The sequence below is a fragment of the Tachysurus vachellii genome, chromosome 8 (genome assembly GCF_030014155.1).
Source record: "Tachysurus vachellii isolate PV-2020 chromosome 8, HZAU_Pvac_v1, whole genome shotgun sequence".
NCBI classification, from domain to species: Eukaryota; Metazoa; Chordata; class Actinopteri; order Siluriformes; family Bagridae; genus Tachysurus; species Tachysurus vachellii.
Genome location: NC_083467.1, coordinates 19,127,556 through 19,152,976, shown reverse-complemented (window position 1 = coordinate 19,152,976; position 25,421 = coordinate 19,127,556). Strand labels below are relative to the sequence as shown.

The following is a 25,421-nucleotide window of genomic DNA, read 5'->3' as shown; positions in this document are numbered from 1 at the left end:
GAGAGAGAGAGAGAGAGAGAGAGAGAGAGAGAGCAATCTACATGTCTGCTGTGCCATAAAAGGAATAAATTGCCTCATGTATGAAAATGTTTTATTTTTTATTATTTATTGGGGGGGGGGGGGGCCCAGCATCAGTGTTTCATTTTGTGCCTGTAGATTAACTCACTATTTTATTTTATTTTTTTGGCTATAACCCATGGGACCAAACATGGTTTATTCTGATCAAATAGTATTAGCAGGACATTGGGGGAAATATAATAGGATTGACTTCAGAAGTGACTGTATTACCTAACTGAATTTATTTATTTATATTTTGTAGATTATTCCATTAGAATATTCTAATTATTCAAAATTGAATTCGTAGTGATTATACACTTCTCTTTTCTGAAGTATTCTCATTTTAAGCTATTAATTTCATAAACATTCTTGAATCAATTTAATAAATATTCCTTCAGCAGTTATTTATTATAATTTAATAAAATTGGATTAAGCTGCGTTTCTTGGATATACATGTTATATTTCATAAAATGCCATTTAAATTCAAGTTAGCACTTTATCCAATAGAAAATGTCACCAAACATGGTACCAATCCTCTTCTGGGGGAATTGAGTTTTGAGATTTAGATCATTACAGTGGATAGTATTGGGAAAAATACACTGTACTGTGAATAATGGTCCAGAGATGAACTTTAAGAATAAAGATTTTAATCATGAAAGCACTTGTTAGGAAAGTGTATAAATCTGCAGCATACTGTATAAAGATGGCATTTTACAGTCTAGATTTAGCTCTGTATCTGTTTGCTCAAAATAAAACAGCTGCCTTTGCTAGTTTACAGCATTGACATTCATAAAATCACTATAATCAAAACAAAGAAAGTGTGCTTAGTCTTAATTGCCATGGTTACAAAACCACAGAATTAATAAGAAAGTGATTTAACAATTTTCCATGCCTATTATGATGCACCCAATTAATTTCATAAAGGTTCCTCTAAAGACAGTTTTAATTCACGCGTATTTCCTCCATCTTCAAACCGTGACACAGAAGTGCAGTAAAAAATCCTCATCTGATGTGACAAGGTGCTAATTTGCAATATTAGGCCCAGGTGCAAGCATGTGTGTTCCTGTGATTCTCCTAATGAATATAACTCCTCAGTAACACTCGCTGGCATCGTGTCTTAAGGGTGAGAAATTTGGTAGATTCAGTCTATTTTTGCACTTTTTTGTGCACTGTGTGTCTTGGTATAAGGCACTTAAGATGCTGGAACGTCTCGAGGGCTTCTTGAAATAAAGAAACATCAGCTGCAGGAGAAGAAAGCCGCTACTCAAAACATTTCCATAATGGAAAGAGGAAGGAGGAGAGGAAATGTTCTCATCCCTCTCTTTCAGCAAGAATAAGCTGATCTCAGAATGACTGTGTGACAGAGCCAAAGAAAGATGTGTATGGGAAATGTTAGTCATGCATTACGTCAGCTCGGTGAGGTGTTAGATACCGGATTGGTGTTTTTATATTGTTTAATCTCTGGTTGTCGAGTATCTTGCTGCACAACTTCTCGCCAAATCGCTTCTCCCTCCAGTTTCCTTTGTTGAACTGTTGTTTCCTTTCACATCCCAATGTGCGGTTGATTATTTATATGCTATGCTGTTTGTTTAAGTTGAAAAGAATAGGAACGGTGCAGATTTAAGTGCCTAATGATATTTATATATAGTAATTATATATAGCATTTTATTTTAAATTGCAATTCAATGTACAAATACAGCTTATACAAAAAAAAACATGTAATAATGATAATACAGAGTGGCATCAGGGAGAAATAAACTTGACCAGGAAGCATTGTTATACACGCTCTTTCATTGGCAACCCACACTTATAGCTAAGGAAATAGGCAGGGGTGACAAATTAAAAACAGGCAGAACATGACCAGTAGATCCAATTTACCAACAAAACACAGTGCAACACAAAAAAATAACACATTTTATACATTATTCTAAATCAAACAGATTGGCACTGACTTATAGCACAGCAATACTATATTAAACTATTCTCTCTCTCTCTCTCTCTCTCTCTCTCTCTCTCTCTCTCTGTCTCTCTCTCTCATATATATATATATATATATATATATATATATATATATATATATATATATATATATATATATATATATATATATAAATGAGTGTGTGTTTTGAAAGGGATAAACAAGCCTAGAGATGAAGGAAAAGACTTGCACAGTGTAGTGTCAATGGTGAGAAGGAGGCTCAGAATATATGCAGCAATATGCTCAAGTGTGAGAGATATATCTGTTGCCATGGTCTGGTCTGGGTAAGATCTTAAGCTCATTCTCATGCTGCAACGTGTTCTGCCTTGAGGCAGGGAGTCCTTAAAAACAGTGATCAAAAACACTAGTCTTTGAAAGTCTGGATGTGACAGTCATATGTCAAGTGTCTCTGCTGCAGAGTAGAAAATATGGGAATAGAGTCTGGCACTGTTCATAAGGTGAAAGAAAGCTGTCTTAGTAATGTTTAATGTAAGAATCAAATAAGGAGTGACAGCAAGACTGACCTTAGTTGAGATGGATGTAATAAAGTCAAGGGATAGTCGGTGGGAGGTGTTTTATTTTCTTTAGTCTGCCTGGGGTGTGAATAGTATGGCTTCAGATTTGTTATTGATGAACTTTCAGAAAGCTTGCAAGTCCTTAGCTTGGGCATGCAGTCCACCAGAATGGGCAAAGGCAATATGTGTGAGGATACAGTGCGTATGTAAATCAGGAAAGAGCAATGCAGAACATGAATATCATAAGTAACAGTAGGTCGAGAAATGAGCACCATGAGAGAGAAGAAACAAGTATGACCAAAACATATCAACTGAAACAAGTTATCTTCTATCTGAGAAATTGGTATGGAACAGGAGAGTATGGAAACAGTAAGATCACCCGTTTACTTTTCAGGTCACGGTAGAAGTGTCATACATTGTCAAATGTAGCATTCAGATCCACCAGAACAGGTACACTATATGGCTAAACATTCTAGCTCTTACTGGGAACATCCCCAGACATTCCCAAGTCAATTGGGGTATAATAAATAGATACATAGATACATAAATGGGTCCTGTATCAGTCTAATGGGACAAATGCCTATTGCTTTAAACAACAAATCAAGACTGAAATTCCTCCAGTAGGATGTTGAGGCAATGTGTTATTTGAGCTGAGCTAAAAACATGAGCTACAGTAGAAGTACATGTTAGGAATATGCGGGTAGTTTCAGAGCTGTCAACACACAGTCAAGTCCTGGGTTATTAAGAGCTGGTGAGTGATGTGCCTTTCAAGTTGGGGGACAGAGCCAAAATTAAGAGAAGCATTCATATGCCTAGTTTGTTATTAATATTAATAGTCCATACAGGTGGTAGGTCTGTCTTCCTTGTTTGCAGGTATGGAGGTTTGTTGAATTTTTTTCTGTTAGAAGTTTAGTGAATATAGTAAATAGTTTACTGAAGGTGAAAAGGGAGATCTAAGGTTTCCCGACAACTTCTGATTACAGTGAATTCGTTGTCACTTATGGCTTCCTTGAATGCCTTCTTATAGTGCTCATTGTATTCAAAGGTACCTGTACTGTCAGGCCAGTCTTTAGTGAGACACTCTAACTGGTGACCAGCATCTTTCATACAGCAGACCCAAAGGGCAGGATGAGCGAAATTAATGGCATAAACTGAGAAAGGAGCACAGAAGAATATTATCTTAATGGCTGACCAGGGCCTTTGGGGATTGAATTGTTCAGTCAAGCATGGGAAACTGGTTAAGTATGTTCATTAAGGTGGGAAGGTTAATGATTTGTGAGTTTCTGAAGGTGATGTTACTATGTATTTAATGGCTCTATAAGTGGGGAAAAATAGTTAAATCCAACAGTATAGCCTAATGAGATGCAAATATACTCAAATTCATACCATAGAGGTTATTATATGCTTTGTGAACTCACAATATTCCATGTGTGCCTTTTACTGTGAGTGAAAAAATGTACACGTTGAGTAAAATCAATACACTGGAGGAGACTTAGGAAATTTGCAAAAAAAAAAAAAAAAAAATAAAAAAAACACCCACATTTATCTTCTCGCAACAGTATGGCAGTAAGCATAGAACAAGAGTTGCTTTAACTATAAAATAAAATCCATGAAAATGGAACATTTCATGAAAAATATTTAAATAGTTTTATATTTATAAATTATATTTAATCTAATACTATACAACTATTTGATAACGCTTTCTATAGCTGACGTTTCCAATGCCAGAGCACATTAAGTACAATTTACTACTTATATGCTACTTGTTTTGAGTAACTGAGGTTTGGATGAACTCAAGTCAAGTGATCAGCCAAATAGGTATAATATTCAATAGATATTAATAGATTTCATTCCTAGATTAATTTATAATATATTTTAAGAGTGGGTTGTGATTTAAACTGCTGTAAAAATGTATTTATTTATTTATTTATTTACTTATTTATTTATTTATTTTTATCAGGCCCTTTGGCCACATTTCACAGACCCTGGGAGGTCCCCAGTGTGGCCCACGCTTTGCGAGGTGAGCAGTCTGATATTTCATTAGAAAACAAGATGACAATTTTTGGCAGACTGCAAATGAAAACACCCAGTAGGTAGACCTAGTGATATTTAGTAAATTGTTTAAAAAATGTGATGTGAAGGAGTTGAACCTTGTGATGAACAATACAGAACAGCATGCCCATGACCTGTAATCAGTACTTTGTACTGATGCGGTGTGGGCGTGGCTCGGTTCAAAGAAAGTAAAAATTCGGCTGTTGCCAAGTTACAGTCAGACATAAAGTCAGTGTTATGGTTCAAAATTACACTGAAGCTGAACAATGGCTTATAATATTAGCTGTAAATCAAATTATATATTAGGCCTGCATCTGTTATAACCAGACTATTTCTTCATAAGAACCCCTGTTAGTGAAATGAACAAAAAATCAAATGCAGGCACTTTCAGATATGTGTGATGCATGTCTCTAGAAAGTGAACTCCAGTACGTAACAGCGTACCCTACTCAGCAATATGAAAAAAGAATAAAGAACAGCTGATGACATAAATATGCTTAATCTATGCAGTTGGTATGCAATTCACAGCCTTAATTCTCTCAGGAAAAAAAGCTACATTTGAAACTCAATACATTGAGCTCTTGAGGACCAAAGGCTGCATACAAAATCCATTTTTTTGAACAGCTTATGTCTGCAGAATTGTAGCCACTGCAGAAAACGACAAATATTGATTTCTGTCTGAGATGAGGTTGCTAGCACTTTTAGCTTTGATTTAAAATACACCATTCATTCAGTTATAATCACACTAACCTCTATTAAAACAGCTATTACTACAAATATGTCCGTCTCACGCTTCCTTTGATAGGATCATAATTAAGATCTTTATTGACAAATAAGAAATTCTAATATCAATATTTTAGGGGTGAAATAGCATGGGTGAAATCGCAAAAAGGAAAAAAAACAATGCAAAATCAGGGTTGGGAGTATCTAATGTTTCAGTAGGACTTCTTTAGTGCTGCTCACCTCCTGCAGTGCCACTTTGGTAAGGATAGGTTGAACAGACACATCGATTTGTTCCTTGGCTCTCCGGCTAGTGAACAGTGGGGATGCATTCATACAGCACTATCCAAAGAGCCGAGCTGCAGGGGTCACGTCTAGACAAGCAGCCATATGGAGCTGGCAGACCTGACATACAAATAACACAGTAACTCAGTGCACATACAGTACAGCATACAGCTTCTGTCTGGTACTTCCTTGTAGCAAATATAATAGGCACTAATGTATTTGTGATATTCGTAGTGATTTTGGTGCATGTTTGAGAGGATGGGTTCCTTTTGGAGTCTTTCCTCTGTGTGTCTTCTTGGGGGGGGTTTCAATGCCACTGTCAATGACTTGCTCATTAGAGATCTAAATCTACATCTGCATTTCTGTAAAACTGGCTTGTGGCAACTGCTATTGTTAAAAGTGCTATACAGAGTGTTATATTAAATGGAACCGAATGGAATTGAGTTAAATTTGTTGCTTGGTGCTGTATTTCCATGAGAAGCTTGTAGAAGTTTGTAATAGATTTCCAACAATATTAAAAGAAAGGAATAGTGGTAAGAACTTGCCGGGAGCTCCTAAAAAAATAAGAGCAAGAGCTTTTTTTTTAACGACCAATTACAGTGATGTTTAATGATATTTATCGAGAATACATGAGAAGTAGAGAATACTTCTCAACAATCATTAGGCTCAAAGCATGCAAGGCAGCTATAAGATGCAGTTGTGCTGCATTACAGCAGGGACCCATCTTATTTTCCAGGAAGAAAAAGCTTCCTGTTGGCTGAGATTTACATGTCCACCTAATTTTCTCACTTCAGTTATCCTGGATGGCGACTCTGACACCAACACACCTGGAATCACTTGATGAATTATAGATATTACAGACATTTTAGCCTTAAAAAGCATCCTAAAAAATCTGATCATATTTAAGGTTTGAGTGAAATGTCGGGGGGGGTGGCACGGTGGCTTAGTGGTTAGCACGTTCGCCTCACACCTCCAGGGTTGGGGTTCGATTCCCACCTCCCCCTTGTGTGTGTGGAGTTTGCATGTTCTCTCCGTGCCTCGGGGGTTTCCTCCGGGTACTCCGGTTTCCTCCCCCGATCCAAAGACATGCATGGTAGGTTGATTGGCATCTCTGGAAAATTGTCCGTAGTGTGTGAGTGCGTGAGTGAATGAGACTGTGTGTGTGCCCTGCGATGGGTTGGCACTCTGTCCAGGGTGTATCCTGCCTTGATGCCCGATGACGCCTGATATAGGCACAGGCGCCCCGTGACCCGAGGTAGTTCGGATAAGCGGTAGAAAATGAGTGAGTGAGAGTGAGTGAAATGTCAGTTAAATGTTCTAATACATTTAATACTCAATCCTTTTCTTTAGTTATTTTAAAACCAATGTTAAACTGAAAGCCTACAAGCACCTTCCAAAATCACAAAATATACATTTATTTAAATAATCTGGACGGTTGTAGTGTCATCTCGGCTAGTTACCGATTGAAGATCAAATATTGGTTATAGAAACTGATCATTATTAAATATTTCAGTTTTTACCACCAGCTTAAGATTTGACATACAAATCAAACTTTATCTCTCAACTTTTTTTCCTCATCTCTTTCCAAAATCTATAAAGCAGGATTCATTTGTGTGTTTAGACATCACATTCACTTGTCTAATCGATTAAAGTGATATTTCACCTTAAACGATCAGAGCCAGTAAATAGCCTGCAGGACAAAAACACAGATGAGAGTAATTTTATTGACTGAACCAGCTCTAGACTTGTCAAAAAGCATCGATAACTCCCGGAAGTGCAGACAAAGTGCTAATGATTTTATTAAAACAGAACAAGTCCAGTCAAGACAATCCTGATCATGTGGTTTTGTATGGACACCAAGCTACAGGTGTATGATGATGTTTTGGTGTAAAATATCACTTTCAGTCTCTTACATTAACAATATCTGCCTAGTACTTCATTTAAATGTATGCGGTTTGAAAAATATAGAGCATCTTTAAACAGATTAAAACATTTCTTATCACAACAACAAAAGAGAAATATCCAGTGTTGTGAGCAAGTCTCATTTATCATGCTTCCTTACAACTACAAGAACAGCTATGGATATTAAAATTCCAACTGAAGGTATTTAATATTTGTTAGATTTGATCACACTTGCACTGAATATGTAAGTATGGCAGATAGACTTGCACTACCTAAAGGAAATTAAGTCATGTAAATGCATTGGGCCTTCGGTGTTTTAGAATTTGTAAGATGATGAAAGGTTTGTCAACATTCCTTGTAAAACAAACTGGTGAGTAATGTTCTATCCTATAAACTTTTTTTTCTTCTTGTTTTTTTCTTTCTTTTTCAAAACAGAATTAAGACCACATTTCTAGTTGTAAATATGCCTTTTCAGTTCTAGCTTTTATTTTTTATTTATTTTATTGAGTTTTCGTCATTATTACAGGTTTATAAGAACAATTTTTATGAAATAAAACACTGAATTTTTTTTAGTGAAAAAAATGAAACATCAATACAAAATGCATCAAAAGTTTTTAAACAAAGCAAAACTTTTAAAAGAACGACAATTAAAACAACTAATTAAAGATATATAACTCGCAAAACTTAATGATAAAACACTCTGGTGTTTTTTAGGAGAACATATGGACTCTGCACATGTAGGGAACTGGTGATCTCCAATATCTCTCCGTTTGACATTTTGGGATTGTCAGGTGTTTGAATTCCTTGACCTGTCAGCTGCTCCCTCTGGCGAGGTAGCCAGTCACTAAAGTTGGATTTAAACAGATTTCAGGCAACACCAGACCACAATTGAGCAAGTCTCTTTACTATACTGTTCCATTTAAGAGTACAGAGGACCTCTGGGCACCCTGATTACATTACAAACCCACTACTGCACTCTTCTACACACTTCTAACCTTTTAGCCTTCAGGGTCAAAAAGGGTCTACACTCAAGGAACTGTGCCACATAGTTCTGACCCTGAGAAGATAAATTTCTTCTGAGAAGATAAAGGCTCTGAACACACCTTCAACGCACCTGGAATCAGGTGATCAATTATAGACATGTTCAAGTGTGAGTGAGAGAAGCAAAAAAAAAAATAAATAAAATAAAATCTTCCCAAAAGTGTAGGTCCGTCAACAACATGCCTGGCTGAACAGAAATGTTTCTCTTTTGCATGTAACTGAATCCCAAATTCTAGCATTCCCCAAAGAAATTGGAGAAATTAGTTCTTAAAGTTTCCAATCTGACTGCAACACTGGTGCGGCATAGACACTTTGACAGCTAGTGTCTGATTACCATCTGAATTGATTTAGCTTGCATTCATTTTGTTATGGCATTTAGCCTTCCAAAAACTTGATCAAAGCCTAACATACACTGTGTGAAGAAATCTCACTTAGCTAACAAGGTATTAGGCATCTTTAGACAGTGCCTTTATTAAACTGTCTCCTTGCCAGCATGATCTTTACAGAAATATAGCCTAGGCAGGATTAAAAATAATAAAGTACATTTCCATATCATGTCAAAGAATATTGTAGGCAGAAGAAATGTTGTTCTGCCCCAGTGAAAAGGTATAAATACACTCTGTAAGAAAAGTCATAGTTAAAGTCATAGTTAATCCTTGATCATATCTGTGGTTTCAGTGTGTTTCTGACTCAAGATTTAGAAATGTCACTAATTCCAGCAATTAAAGAAAGGTTAACGTAAATACAAGCCCCACCCATCGGTGAGATTCACAATAAAAGGCAAGACTTTAGTGGGACAAAACTAAAAATTGTGTGCTCCAATATGAGCAGGTACAAAGGAGGATAGGAGTCTTCTATATGCTGGAAAGAGTCATTAGCAGTGATTGTGAATAGGAGGATGGGCAGACAGATGACCAACCTCCTCCTGTAAATGCCCTGGAAGGTTGTTTGTGTGCATGGCAGAGAGAAAAAAAATGTTTTAAGAGAATATTATCAAGATAGAAGTATAACCACTGAAAGATGCATTAGACAAGCAAGGGCTTTTAATGAATACACTTTTCCTTTAGAGGTTAAATGTTTGAATGTAAATATGTTAAAGTTTTAGGAAGGCAATTTAATGTTATTTAAATGTCATTCTATAGTTATCTATGAAAGCAAGATTGCAAATTATTATTTTATAAGCCACTTTCGAGCTGTTCAACTGTAACCTTAAAATGAATTTACTCAGCAGTATTTTCACTTCTGGGTCTAATTAACGGTTTTAAACAAGACAGTTTTACTTTGTGACCCAGAATCGAAATTACAGCCTAAGCAGATTGCACTAAACTCTTCCTGTTGGCTAGTTGGCCAAAGGGGTTTTTCATTAAACCTCTTCAACTATGATGGGAAATCAATACTAGCTGGCAGACTGCCATTGTTATTGGCCATTAGTTTGCATGCATGCTTCATCGCCTACCTTAAATTGCTTCATCCTTTTCAGCTCAGGTCTAAAAGATATGTTTTAGTGAAGGTGTTTCAGAGTGTGCTTGAAAAGAACAAATAAAATACAGCCCTAGTTTTACATAATTACACCAGTTTTTTGTTTTTCAGTTTACTAGTTTTACATAATTACACCAGGAAGTAAGCATTCAAGCCAAAGCCTTGGTCCAATGTTTACATATGTTGTTTTATCACTAGACCAAGTGAATTCTTTTTAATAATTTGGTCATTTGTCATTAGCTCATTCATTCTTCCGTAAGAACCACTTTACCCTGCTCAGGGTGGCGGTCGATCTAGAGCATCTCTAGGGAACATGATCATGATGTGACTGATCATGATGTGACTGGGCATTCACTTCATCACAGGGCACTGTGCAAGTAAACATTCACAGAACATAGCTCTTCTGTCTAGGAGCATGTTTTTAGGAGGAGGTAGAAAAGGAGAACCTGAAATAAACCCACCCAGAAACAGGGAGAACGTGCACAGAAACTCTAAAGAGATGCTAGATTGAGCTCAGAAACAGCAGAACCTGGAGATATGAGGTGAAATGCTGCCATTTAATCAAAATTGCTTGTACTTGCTTGTAACACATCAATGGTGCAAAGATAAAAGTAGAATTTGGACACCTGGTCATTTATATTTTAATAAACCTATAATATATCACATACTCTACAGCATACATTGTGTTGTTTTTTTATTTAAAAAAAAAGAAAGAAAAGAAAATACCCAAGTACCAAGCCGGAATCCTTCCCTATTCAAAAACACCTGAGAAACCCTTTTTAAATATGTAATGCTATGGTGTTGTGTGACTGACTAACAGTACAGCACAATCACACAAGACAGGGCTTAAATATCTGTCTATATCTATAATATGTGTGGAGTTTAGTATGTTCTACCTCTGTCTGTGTGGGTTTTCTCTGGATTCCCCAGGAATCTCCCAACTCCAAAAATGTGTCAATACATGGATTACCTACTCTTATTGCCTCTAAGTGTAAATAAATGTGATTGTTTGTGTGTGCATGGTGCCCTATGATCGACTGGCATCTGCAAAGTGAACTCCCACCTCACGCCCAGTGTTATTACAATAGATGACTGTTTTCTAATGATTTGATTTTCTTTATCAAACTATTCTACCACACATCACTATAAAAATACTAAAAAGGTTTTTGTGCAATATTGTGTAAGATATCACTACGACCTTACTGGCTCAAACAGAAAAATAATAGCATATACTGATAGTATGGAGTATGAGTATGATGTTACTGAAGTTAGAAGCACACATTTGTATAGGATGTCTTGGTGTGCTGTGGCATTACAATTTCCCTTCACTGGAACACAAACCTGTTCCAGGGCGACAATGAACGCATGGACTCAAATGGCCTCCATGGAGCCCTGAACTCAATCCCTCTGAGCACCTTTGGCATGAACTGGAATTTAATCTGCATCCCAGGACTCCTCACACAACATCTAATGCTCTTGTGGCTGAAATCACAAATCCAGTACAGTACACATACGGCATGTGATAAAACACATGTTTGGTGTTTAGATAGCAGTCAAATTATTACTGATACTGTATATGATACGTACGGTCATTTATTTGAGAAGTGGATGCAAATCATCAAGGTCTTCATCCTTCTATGTGTTCTGTTTCAAAGCTGTTATTAGGTTGGAAAGTACCAAGGCAATGTGTTTGGTGGTATCTTTTGTGTTTCTATCCTAGTGTGGGGACGTGATAACCTAGTGGTTACTATGTTGGACGGCTGATCAGAAGTTCATGAGTTCAAATCCCACATCTGCCAAGCTGCCACTGCTGGGCCCCTGAACAAGGCCCTTAGTGCTTAGTTGAATAAATTAAAATAAATAGTAAGTCACTCTGAATAATGATGTAAATGCATATGTTTATATGAGTAAATACTTTACTCACTCACTCATTTTCTACTGCTTATCTGAACTACCTCGGGTCACAGGGAGCCTGTGCCTATCTCAGGTGTCATCGGGCATCAAGGCAGGATACACCCTGGGCGGAGTGCCAACCCATCGCAGGGCACACAAACACACACACACACACACACACGACAATTTTCCAGAGATGCCAATCAACCTACCATGCATTTCTTTGGACCGGGGGAGGAAACCCCCGAGGCACGGGGAGAACATGCAAACTCCACACACACAAGGCGGAGGCGGGAATCGAACCCCAACCCTGGGGGTGTGAGGCGAACGTGCTAATCACTAAGCCACTATGTCCCCCCCCTAGCAAATACTTTAATTATACATATATTTTGTGCATTAATATCACAATAAACTTTGCAGATATCTTGCAAAATTATTGATGAATTTATGACGTCAGAATCTTAATTAAAAAACCCTTGAATGAGGGCTGAATGTATATATTGCGTAGGCTGGAGGAGTAAAATGTGTGCTGGCCCTTTAAGAAAGTTCCAGCGCGGCCCAGTAAAGTTTGGCACCGCGGCGGCGGAGGAGGTTCAGGGAGAACAGCGGAATGGCGGAAAGAGGGAAATATTCATGCAGAAACAAAGCCGAGATTAATGAGAGCCTTTTGTAAACACGTGTTTGGGTTGGTGTGAATGGGACAGTTGGACTTTTTCCCAAAGGCCGAATCACAGAGGATGATATTTGGTGTAAAGCCGAGCAGCGCGGATCAGAAGGGTTTGTTGTGCCGCTATAAGCCGCTCTGACTCACTGACTCTGACTCACTGACTCTGACTCTCCATCTTTTTACAAAGTAAGCGCTTTACGAATTTCAGCACAGCTAAAGAACACAACACTAATGTAAAACAGGTCTAGTGGTGAAAGCTTTGCTCCGTGTTGATGTGTGTTTGAGAAAACAAGTTTAATTCATGTTTATAAAGTAGTGAGGACTGATAGCTTAGGGTTTATCTCATAGCTTAGGGTTTATCTCATAGCTTAGGGTTTATCGTCTCTCTCTCTCTCTCTCTCTCTCTCTCTCTGTGTGTGTCTCTGTGTCTCTCTCTCTCTCTCTCTCTCTCTCTGTGTCTGTGTCTCTCTCTCTCTCTCTCTCTCTCTCTCTCTCGCTCTCTCTCTGTGTCTCTCTGTGTGTCTGTGTCTCTCTGTGTGTGTGTGTCTCTCTCTCTGTGTCTCTCTCTCTCTTTCTGTCTCTGTGTCTGTCCCTCTCTCTCTCTATCTCTCTCTTTGTCTCTCTCTCACTCTATCTCTCTTTGTCTCTCTCTGTGTGTCTCTCTCTGTGTCTCTCTCTCTGTGTCTGTCTCTCTCTTTCTGTCTCTCTCTGTCTCTCTCTCTCTGTCTATCTCTCTGTCTCTCTCTCTGTGTCTCTGTGTCTCTCTCTCTCTCTCTCTCTCTCTCTCTCTCTCTCACTCTCTCTATCTCTCTCTTTGTCTCTCTCTCTGTGTGTCTCTCTCTGTGTCTGTCTCTCTGTCTGTTTCTGAATGTTGAGATAAATAAACACAAAAATAAACTTGGTCTGATGGTAACACAACTGAACACTAGTGTGTCTTTCTGAATGCAGCTCCTGTTTAATCCCGGTACAAGATCATTTCACACCTTTTCTGATTAAAGATGAAGGTAACGGTCACTTTCGGACGCACCGGTGTGGTGGTACCCTGTAAAGAAGGCTGGACCGTCCGAGACCTCATTCACCAAGCAACACAAAGATACAGGAAACTGCTTGAACAGGTAAGCCAACACTTTTCATTAGGGATTCATTCGATGATACTTGATCCTAAACTTTGCCTGTGATACAATGTAATTCTGAACATCATTGTCTGTTTAAGATGCGCTTTAGGACCTTATTATGGGTTTACATGTTTATTCTGGTAAGAAAGTTTTTGTCAGCCAACACACATTGGCATAAAATCATACTGAGTTGATTTTAAGTAGGCGGATGAAATCTAATCCATTATGGATTTCTGTTTATAATCTGTCTTAATTAACATACACATTGTCAGAAGTAGCATCTACAGCGATGAGTGAGAAATAGAAGCCGGTGTGTTTTAGACGCTTGTCATGTTGCTTAGAAACGACACGTAATGCCTACTGTACTGACGACGGAATATTTACTGACCAATACAAACTCCTGACTCTGCTTACATCGATGTGAAGTAAACAGTCTCTTTACAGAAAACTTCAACTTGTCAACTACAATTTATTTATTTTTTTTTTATTCTTTATATGGCACTTCCGCCGTAGACGTATCTGGAAATGTTGTTACTATAGAAACCATAACATTAGAACGAGTATATTAGTATAAACCTATGATTTGTCTGTCTTTCAGCCACTTCTTCCCTTAGCCGATATTAGAAAACCTCAACACCTAAGAAATCAGAATTGAGAGTTTAATAGCAACACGGTAAAGAATATTATGACGGGTTTTCTTGAGGCTAGGGGCTTGAATAAATGTATGCCAGCTAATGTATGCTTGTAAAGTCTACATTCCATTACTGGAGGTCCAAAATTCCTAGAAGGTTGACATCTTCACACTGGAAAGTCATTTTTTCAATTAGAACCTAATCAGTCATTTGACCAGTAATGGACCTTTTAAGTGAAACGGTATTCTCTGTTCAGCATCTGAATTTAAATAACGTTGACCTTTTATTCTTTGTAGTAATACGTGCCACGGGGTTCACGCTTACTGTGCAGTTGGATGGGAATAGATTGCAGTAATGTAAGAGGAGGGATGTTATGGGTGCGTACAACTTATTGTCTCTCACCCTGTGAATTTAAATGAGGATAAAGGGCATGGGCTATTCTCTCTTTAGAGCTCTGACCCTGCGAATCTGGCCTGATGCTACTGAAATGTATATTGGCTCCATTATTTAAATAACAGCAATGTGAGAGGAAGTTACTCCTCTTTCATTCCTGTAAACTTATGAGAAGGTGAATTAATCGCTCTCTCTGTCTCTCTTTCTCTGTTTCTCTTTCTCTGTCTCTCTCACTCTGTCTCTCTTTCTATGTGTCTCTCTCTCTCTCTCTCTGTGTGTGTCTGTCTCTCTCTCTCTCTCTCTCTCTCTCTCTCTCTCTCTCTCTCTCTCTCTCTCTCTCACATGCATCTGGCTGTGGTCTGGGCTCTAATAACCGATCGGCACCTTATCCTGGATCCCTGTAAGGGCACCAGTTGAAATGAGATCGTAGATTGCTGCGAGACTTACTCAGCCTGCAATATTTCACGTTATTGCTCTGTCTTTAGAGGTGGCAATTTGACTGATGGTGCGAACGGCTGCCGTCATGCTTTTTTTTTTTTTTGCTGATGCAGGTGTGTTGTGTTAAGGCTGAGCCAGGCTACTCTGTATTGCACAGTGTGGTTTACTCGCCACATGCTTAAATTATGCAGGGGGAACAAGATTGTGTGCTTGCAGTGGGGTTTGTATGCTAGTATTGCACTCCTCCTGCATGAATGAATGAAATGAAATGGGTGTGTGTGTGTGTGTGTGTGTGTGTGTGTGTGTGATGTAGGAGAGCCCACCTGTACTGTACCAGACTTGTGTTCTGTTTCCATCATGGTTTCAGTTCTTCAGCGCTTTCATAAGGGACTATATAAATCATCATCACTGTGCCATCATGTGCCCAGGCGTGCGTGCGTGTGTGTGTGTTATATGGTCCGTACTGACTGTTCTTCCCTGTGGACTTGGACTCTGTGTGTGGGCTGGGGATGTATGAGTTGGACTCAGACTCGATGGATGGATCTGTTTAGAGTGGAGTGATTGGCTTTTATCTCCTGGGCTCCATTTACAGGACAGTCTGATGTGAGCCCTTGAAGATAGTTTGTACTGAGCACTAATTTATGTAAGGTCACAGAGAGAGCACACACACACACACACACACACACACACACTTGCGTACCATAGACTGCATTCCCACATAACCCAATAGTGCTTTTTTCACTCCACCTATTACACACATGCTACGACTTAATTTTAATCTTTTCCTTTCCTATGTTCCCTCTCTCTCACCCTTTTCACCCCCCCAAACACACACCCACACACAAACACACACACACACATACAGAGAGGCACACAAATTACTTGCTCACTGCCTTCTCATTCTCGCTTTCTCGCAAGCATACACACATTCAACTGAGAAACCTTATTATTGCTGCTGGTTTTGCACATTATCTTTGATGGGAAACATTATGGTGCTGTATGATCCATCAGTCCAGGCTACACCCAAACATCAATCTTAAGTGAAATATTGTTTTCATTACACTTTCTGCTCCCTTAAGAGTCTATATACATGTATATATTGTGTGTGTGTTTATACGAGCAGTAACAAATATCTCCAAGCCTTCTTCTGAGGCTTCATTAATACTGTTAATAAGTCTAATGTGGCTTTTCTTTCATGTCACGTCACATGGCGTCATGCTTGCGTGCATGCGTTTCTGTGAGAAGATGCAATCAGTTTTACTTATTTATTTATTTATTTATTTTTCGCTGCAGTCTTTTAAGTGTTTAAATCCATGATGGATTTGGGTTAGGCGATATTAAAAAATATCTTAACAACATACCTTAGTACATTTCTCTAACATAACTTTTACTATATATTTTTTTTTTTTTTATATTTGTTTATTTATTTATTTATAGATAGATAGATAAATTCCAAAGGCTTTGACTTGGACCACACAACCCCATTGTAGAGTATCTTCCTATAACAACAGGCCTTATTGTGTTTTATTCCTTACTTGTTAGATTGTCACACTCACTGCAGAAGCTTTCTCATGATTGTTGCAGTAAATAAAATAGTTTTTCTGCCTAATATGTCAGCAGCAGATAAAGCTCACAATGTTGCACTGCCTCAGATGAAATGGTATAAATAAATGTAGTATAACAGTCATGTAGGTACGGGAGTGTTTCTGTAGAATACATTGAGCTTGATTGTACTGCGTTAGACTGGCAGTTTGATTGGAGCCGTGCCGAGCTTCCATACTGTTAACTGTTTGTTCAAAACTTATTTTGAAGACGTGGCTTTTTTTAAAAAAAAAAAAAAATAAATAAAAATATTTATTTATTTTTTACAATGAATAATACATTGCTTAATGTAGCGGTTCCACAAAAACATGTCATTAGACATCAGAAAATGGTTCAGAAGCATGCACACCAGGGATCATCAATTAGATTCGACATGGGGCCAAATTTTCAAATTCAATACACACCCCCCTGGAAATACCAACATTTAGTGGGAGATGTGTGTGTGTGTGTGGGGGGGAAAAAGAGATGTTTTATTGTAGGACACACTGTACAGGCCATGTGATATTCTTCATAGAGAAATAAAATGTTGAAAAGAAATGGAGAACATAATCTAAAAGCACATATAAATAAATAGTCATTTCTGCTCATCACCTTTTGAAACTAAACCTGAGACCGAGAGGGTCGTAATGTTGAAATAGCTGTGCGTGGCATTTTTCCTTACTGATTCCAGCTCACTTCCATTGGTGTTTTTTTGCTGTGTTTTTGTACTTCGTTTTCAACCTTATGGCTAACAGCTTGTTTTTCTCTCTGTATTTTAAATGAATCATCACTCATCTCCCATATAAGAGCACGTCACCTGTGTGCACTTGTACTTGATGTTGAAGGACAGTAATCAATGATGTACTATTTTGATTGGTTCTACATGATTATAATGTGCTGATTGCATTAGTGGATCGTTCGGGTCAGAGACAATTGATCCTGTTATTAATAACGTCCTATCAGGTTTATGGCTAACAGTGAAATTATCCTTTTCCTGTACCGTTAACAATTTGCTGTGAAATGCAACACAATTCAGAAAAGGTGTTTTAATTGGAATGTCGGAACAAATACTGTGCTAATGCGATTTGGCATTTCGGATGAAGTTGAGTGGTGCTGTGCTGAAGGATGCTTTTACACGCACGGTTTAGTTAGTTTGAATCAAACCCTGGTGTATTTTCCGTCTCGGTGCAGTTTGTTTAAGCATAGCAATCACACTTGGGTGCAGAGCAAAAGGGCAAAGCTGTATGTGCCACGTGTTCTTGATATTTCATCCAACAAACACAAAGTGAACATCCTGGATGCAATGTGCTAAATGTTTTAAACGCCAGCTCCACAGTTTCCGTTCTCCGATCATTTTTATGATTTCTAGACACTTGCAAAAGGCTTTTTTACCCTTTGCGATCATATTTCTGACCAAAATTAAAGATTTCTTTACACACTCTATAGCCATTAACATGCTCCAGTTGGTTAATGTTGGAACATCGTGCAAAGTGTCTTTAATCAAACCAGTTTTTACAATCAAATGTTGAAGCAGTCTTCAGCTAGTACTACAAGCCTGTGTTTTTATTAACTGTTCAGAAAACTAGCCCTTTTTTATTTTATTTATTATGTTGGCTTTGTAGAAGCCAACATTCTGTTTTCCTATTTCAGCTTAGACAAAAATTTATCAAATTTAATGCGGCCTAGGGCTTTCGAGCCACATGCACCAAATTCGGATATGTTGTAGAGCCTGGTCTGAAGTTTGTTGCTATTACTTTTCTAATTGATCCGAGTACCAGTACTTCCGGTACCGGGTCTCAAAGTGGCCTTTTTCCCCATAGACTCCCATTATAAACTTTGGAGGTTTATAACTCGGCAAGCTTTTGAACTATCTACACCAAACTCGGCCAGCTCCTTTAGGGTGAGACTCTGAACAAAGGTTTAAATTGGTGTACTTACTGGCCTTCCGGTTGTGCCGCAGCCCCGCCCCCAAAATATGCAAAATCAAAAAACTTTTTACAACATGTGACATATCAAAACACTCAGAACAATGAGGGGAACTTCCTCATGTGTATTCTGATGATGTCACGTGACGTCACGTGAAAATAAAAAATTTTGCACAACATGGGCATGTGATACAAATACTTGCCTCGTCAAAGCCAACATCAAAGTTTGTCACGACGAACTTTACAAATCTAGTTTATTTTAATTCATGAACTAGGTCTGTGAAATTAAACACACATCCCTTGGTGAAGTGATGTAGCTAATAGCTTTAATATTTATTTATTTATATATTCATATTCATATTACACCAATCAGCCATAACATTAGAACTCACCTGCGTAGTACTTTCTAGATCCCCCTTGTGCTGACTTTATTATAGCCAGCACTTTATTATAGTAGCACTTCTTCTGTTGCTGGTTTACTGCTTATCCTTCCTTGGACCACTTTTACTAGTACTAACTACTACATATCATGAACATGTCTCAAAACCTGCTGTTTTGGAGACGTTCGGATTCGTTTGTCTAGCCGTCACAATTTGGCTGCGGTGTCCGTCGCTCAGATCCTTATCCTTGCTCATATTTCCTGCCTTCAACACACCAAATTCAAGAGCTGTCTGTTCACTTGCTGCCTGATATATCCCACCCTATGACATTGTCACAAGATCATCAATGTTATTCATTTCACCGGTCAGTGGTCGTAAGGTTACGGCCAATCGGTGGTATTTTAATATGCACTTGCTAGTCATGTGTTCAGTACTATCTTGTTAGTTTTTTCTTATGGACTTTCAATATCACTTTTTCACAAATTTTCATTTGTTTTTAAAGAAAAAAAAAAGAAAATTGTCATGGAATCTTTGTGTTTTTGTTTTCTAGAGCATACATGGGGTTTCTGTCTCTGATGTGTATGCTGCTCTACTGAGTTTACTGATAGTCTGTTGCAAATGAAATTTCTGCTCCTCAATTCATCAAGGCTGATTTCCAGCTGTACGCACGGCAATAACATTAAGGTCTACGCGGTTTATCATTTTCCTGCTTGTTCTATAACGTGACTCTGCTCTTTGAAAACATTTTGCAGCTAGCTGAATATTAGTCTGCTCTTAATGCTTTCATTTTATCTTATTAAGTCTTGGAGACCTGTAATTACACCCATACTTATTAATGAATCCATCTTGTGCCGTAAATGTTTAGCAGCTTAGTCTTAATGAGAGGCTGTTACATTTTAAATTGATTAACTGGGTGTAATAAGCAGGCAAGGCTTTGTGTGGACATATCAAGCACGATGTTTTAGGTCCATATTTGAGTATTAGATTGTGGTTTAGTTTGTATGAAATCCTGGATTACAAACCCGTCCTCTTAGCTCATCCTTTGGATTAGTTTTGTACTGGTTTGGTGGTGCAAGAAATTTTCAGTGTTCATTATGGACTTTATAAAAGCCTTGTGATTTGTTTCTTCTGTTGTTTGTGTGGCGTTTGCATGTTCTCATTTGTGCTGCAGAGGTTTTCTCTCAGTACTCTGGTTTTTCTTCTCCAGTCCAGAGACATGATGTTGGTATTCTCTAATTTGTTTGCATTGTACTGTATGAATGGCTGTGTGTGAGATCGTGCTTTGCAGGGGTATGGCAACCCATCCAGGGTGTCCTCTGCCTTGGGGCTTTGGGCTCCCAGGTGACCGTGTGTAGAATAAGCAGAACAGATTAGATTAGATTCAGCTTTATTGTCATTGTGCAAGGTACATGTACAGAGCCAATGAAATGCAGTTACAGTAGCATCTAACCAGAAGTGCATAGATAGCTTATTTACAAGTGGCAGTGTAATAAATGATAGATGGATGGGGAGACTTTAGTTTTAAGTATCATATTGTCCTCCAAATAAATTTTGAGTGGTTTGAAATGAAAGTGTTAATCTGTTATTCCATAATGGGCAAATTAGAGCAAAAATGAGTTTGACCCCTTCCTTTAAAGTCACCATCATGCTCTGTTCAAGTTCCCCATGATCTTGTTCCGGTTTCATCCTGAGCTGCTGAAGTCTTTCAGAATCTGAACCCTTCATTTTTGTGTTATGGTAATTGAAGACATTTATAGCTGCATTGGCGTAATTATGCGTTTAATGTGATCCAGGATTAAAGTGAAGTAAGTGCTGGCCTAGATATAGTCGCACTAATCTTCACTCCTTTTTTAAAAATGGCTTTCGTACGCCTTTAAAAGAGCAGAATTAGAGCTCTGGGGGTTTGCTTTCTAATTCCTGTAACCCTTGATTGCACTCCATCTCGTTTTAATTCACTGTTCTGAAATATTAATAGAGGTCCTTCCAGTGATCCAGGAGTGTTCGTGTCCTGCTGGAGGAAAAAAAATAAGACCTATGATGTGGAGCCAAACTTCTGAAGAATGTTCCAGGGCTTGGTAACTCTGTGTAGTCAATAGATTTGGTAACATTTGAGAAATCTTTGGCCAATGTTGCCCCAGATCTGAAGCGTCAGTCAAGTTTCTGGAATGCCCTACAAAAATAATTTTTTTTTTTTTTTTTTTTTTTTCCCTCTTCTAACACACTAAATTTAGAGCACAAATACATTTCAACTTTAAGTAATGTGTTGAATCTGGTATGTTAAATAACTCAAACTGCCCACACCCCTGACCTAAGCTAATAAATCTTGAGAAGGTTTAAGGGAGAGGAGGAAATGTGTGTGTGTGTGTGTGTGTGTGTGTGTGTGTTATCAGTGAAATCACAAGAGGTAGTGAGCACACAGGCCAAAGCTTCGAGAAGAGAAAGAGGAGGAAGTACCCGGGAGTCATTCAGGAAGTTATCAGGCTGCGTAAAAGGGCCACTTAATTACTCAGGCGAACGTAGGCTGGAGCTGCATTGCTGTTTTTTCATTATGCTCAGGAATGCCTGCTGCCCGAGTGCTGAGCTGGCAGCGAGACCGGCTGATGATATCAAAACGCCTGGCTCACAGCCAACCCCCCCAAAAAAAAACAATTAGTGTGCTTCCCTGCAGCAACACAGTCAGTTAAGCATCTGCTCACAAGAGTTCCAAACTGGGCACGTGGTATCTGGAGGAAACCAGGCCCACTGTTATTTGGATATGAAATGGAGGGAGACTGCTGTTTAGTAGTTAGTAACATGAGGAGATCTGGCAACAAAGCATTATGGTTCTGGAGATGATTATTATTGTTTTGAGAAACTAATGACGAAAATATCTATGCCCTTCATGCTCGTTAATGCTTTCTGTATCACTCATCACTTTTCCTGTATTGGAACATCCATACTGCATCTTAGAGGGGAAAAAGTCCAACCTGAAGTGATGTACAATTTTATGATTTGCATTTGCAGGTTGGTGCTGCAGTTCTGCTTTTGTGACAAAAGTGACTACAGTCTTTTACTGCTGGCTCCTAGGAAAAGAGCAAGAGAATCTTTTCTTACTTCCTATTTTCCATGACTGAGACCATATTAATGACTCATTCAACATAGAAGTAAGAAGAAGGAACCTTGAGAAGGAACCCATCCTCATCTGGGTGACACCAGAGTGTGTGATGTCCTTTCTTACAAGTCAGCATGATTTCTGAGTTCATTATAGCTTTAATGCTATAATAGTGAAGTCATAAAGTTTAAACAACCTGAGGTATTAGTTTGCATTCATGCTACAGTGTGAGGGGGAAAAAACACGAACATTTCAAGCTGAATTGCTACATGCAGTATAAGGAAAGAAGAGCTGTTTGTTTTTCTTATGCTGTGAGCAGCATTGATTTCACTTCATATAACAGGGAAGGAACAAGCAGTTTAGAAGACTAACCGAAGTTGACGTGCAAGTACGTTTTCTGACTTTGCAAGTTGTAAGTGCTGGGAAGTGACAACATTATGACTTGCAAGTTACCACATACAAGGCAACTCAAATGCCACATTAATTGAAAAGACATTTTAAATGGGAAAAAAGGTAACTCGCAAGACAATAAATCTTGAATTTACACACACACATGTACGTACATATGTGTGTGTTTGTGTGTGTGTGTATATACTCTGTATATGTGTATATACAGTATATATACATGTGTGTATACATACATACATACATACATACATATATATATATGTATATAAAAGTGTCTAGAAACTTTTCAGATATGGAACGTTGGCATGACGGGGCCCACAGTACGAATTTTTGATATTTCCCTCTAATGAATCTTAACCAGTGTGATTCGATAAGAGGGAGAGAAATTGGAGTGAGAAGCACACTGTCACTCATGTCAGTCTTTTTCCCCCAGAAGCACTTGACTAGACCATTGAGAAATGACATGAGATCTAGGCTGCACTTTGGGACCAAACATTGAAGCACTAACTAGAGGAACACTAACTCTGTGTTAACTCTGGCTAAGGTGATAAGATCTTCACCACAGTAAGAGTGCATACTTGATCTATAGAATGTGATTGATTCCTTGCACACACCAATAACAACAGTAATTTGATGTGTGTGTTATTTGATATCCTCGCTTCTGGTTGAGTGAACATTCCTGTGTGGCTGGATCACAGGCCGAATGCAATCTGGCCTTTAGCTCTGTATATTTTTATAGATATGATAACAATTCCTTTATGCCTCTGGGCCTGGAAAGTGTGTGTGTGTGTGTGTGTGTGTGTGTGTGGCTTCCTAATGAGCAGTGGGTGTCTGCTGGACAGCTTGTGCTGGAGCACAACCAGACGTGTTTCTGAACAGGATTCTTCCTGTGTCTGCTAGCATCATTTAACTACTGATTATTCTCTATCTCTTTCTCTCTCTCTCTCTCTCTCTCTCTCTCTCTTTCATGCACACATGCACACAGCGACTCTCAAATGTTAATTTCATTTGTTGCTGTACCACATATAAAGTATCTCATTTCATTCAGGCCATTTTGTAGCTCATAACAGAAAATGAGGCAGGGGGAAAAAAAATCACTGTGTTTATTAAACTCCAATTCAGATGAAAATTGGTATTTTCATATTTGACCAGAAAGTGCAGGGATACGATGTGAAGGTGGGGAGATCATTCTCTGAGATGGACAGCATCTCTTATTGCATCATTATCATTATCATCATCGTTTCTGTTACGAGTGCGGTAATGACGTTAGGCTCTGTAATGGACCCCTGACATCTAAGACAAAAGCACAGTCACAAATACAGACGGAGCCGTGCCACTCGACGAGCGTTCTGCAGATTTCCATCATTTCATTACATGCTTGCTCCTACACACGTGGCCTGATTCACTTGTCATAGAGCAGGAAATGAGCCTTATTGTAGCGTCGACTCTATACTGACATGTAACCATCAGACGGACAATATGAGCCTCTCTGTGACTTCTGTACCGCTTGTCACTTCATGGGGGTCTTCTGTGTGATAGAGTCGCTCAAGACAGACTATTTGAGACATTTAAAAGGGAATTGTTAGAGAAAATGTCTGTTCTTAATGATTCTATTGCATTGGCTTCTTCTATATAGTGTATGCAGGAACTTGGGGCTAAAGTTTCATTATTACCCAAAAGGTTCTGAATAAATATGAATTGTGTAATTTCAGGGCTCGAGTTTATGGGTACTTGACTTGAAAAGAATAAGGCTGAGTTATAATCGCTTTACTCCAGTATAAAATCTACTACAGCTGCTGGGATGATTTAAAAACGGTAATTTTTGATGCTCGTTATTTCATACTTTATATCAGGTTTTTTTTTAATCAGTATTTTGAAGATTCTTTTAAAGAAGCATAATCTTTAAAATTCCAGAACATGCTTCAAGAAAATACAGGAACAAGAAAATACAGTCTGAATTACCCCAAAAGGAACGTTGTTGTGACACAGTTATGCAACATGACACATAATTATGTTGCAAAACTGTCTACTTTTTTTTTTTCTTTTTTCTTTTTATAAAGCTTTTGTTAGCTTGGAAACAATTGTAGAGAAAGACATTCAAAGTGCTGGTCTAAGCTGTGGGATGGCCCTGTGCCGTTTAAGTTGGTGGCCAATAGTCGATTTTATAAATAACATTTCTGCATATTTACACAGATTTGCAATAGAAATTCCAGTTATCCCTCGAGAATTTGGCTTTTCTTTTCAGACCAACTAAAGCTGTTAAAGCCAACGCTTCAGATTAAAGAAAAGGGTGCACCTAAATAAATCTGTTCATGAAGTGTGTTCTTAAACATAGATCGTCTCAAGTGTCTTAAAAGGGCAAAGCATTTGTTTAACTTGATATGTGATGCTTGATGAAATGTTAAACTCACGTTAGAATTTCCATCAGAAAATACTGACACCAAGTAAAAATGTAATATAATATTATGCTCATATTTAACATAGTCCCTGTTTAAAGGAAGATTTTTCTACAAACATATTCTTTGCACGTTTATTTATTCTTGGTGAATTACTTGCTTCGAAATCTAAATTCTCAAGTCAATGATTACGTCCCATAGGCATCTATAGAGCATCAAATGTGACAGCAAAATGTTTTTTAGCAGCTCTAATATTCCTTTTAATGCAGCTTTTTGTGTAACCTTATTTACATTTAATGGTACGAGTGTCGATAATGGAAGCGGCTTCCCATTCAGGGTGTACTGTTGCTCTTCACCCAGAGATCCTGGGTTTGGCTCAGGGGCCACTACAACCCTGCCCAGGATAATGTTCTGACACCAAGAGAAACGTCATTTGTTCGATCACTGTTACTGTGTCCGTGACTCTGAATTGAG

At 38.3% G+C, this 25,421-nt stretch overlaps 1 protein-coding gene across 7 annotated transcripts in view; it reads left to right on the top strand.

Moving 5' to 3' along the window:
• Positions 1-12,465: 12,465 nt before the first annotated feature.
• The window catches only part of pard3bb (par-3 family cell polarity regulator beta b), a 256,531-nt gene continuing 243,575 nt past the window's right edge, over positions 12,466-25,421 (top strand). For all 7 annotated transcript variants that reach the window (XM_060876753.1, XM_060876749.1, XM_060876750.1 and 4 more), the window contains exons 1-2: positions 12,466-12,774; positions 13,537-13,703. In XM_060876753.1, the coding sequence (XP_060732736.1) occupies positions 13,587-13,703 (117 nt within the window). In that variant the 5' untranslated portion in view covers positions 12,466-12,774; positions 13,537-13,586. The remainder of the gene's footprint in view (positions 12,775-13,536; positions 13,704-25,421) is intronic.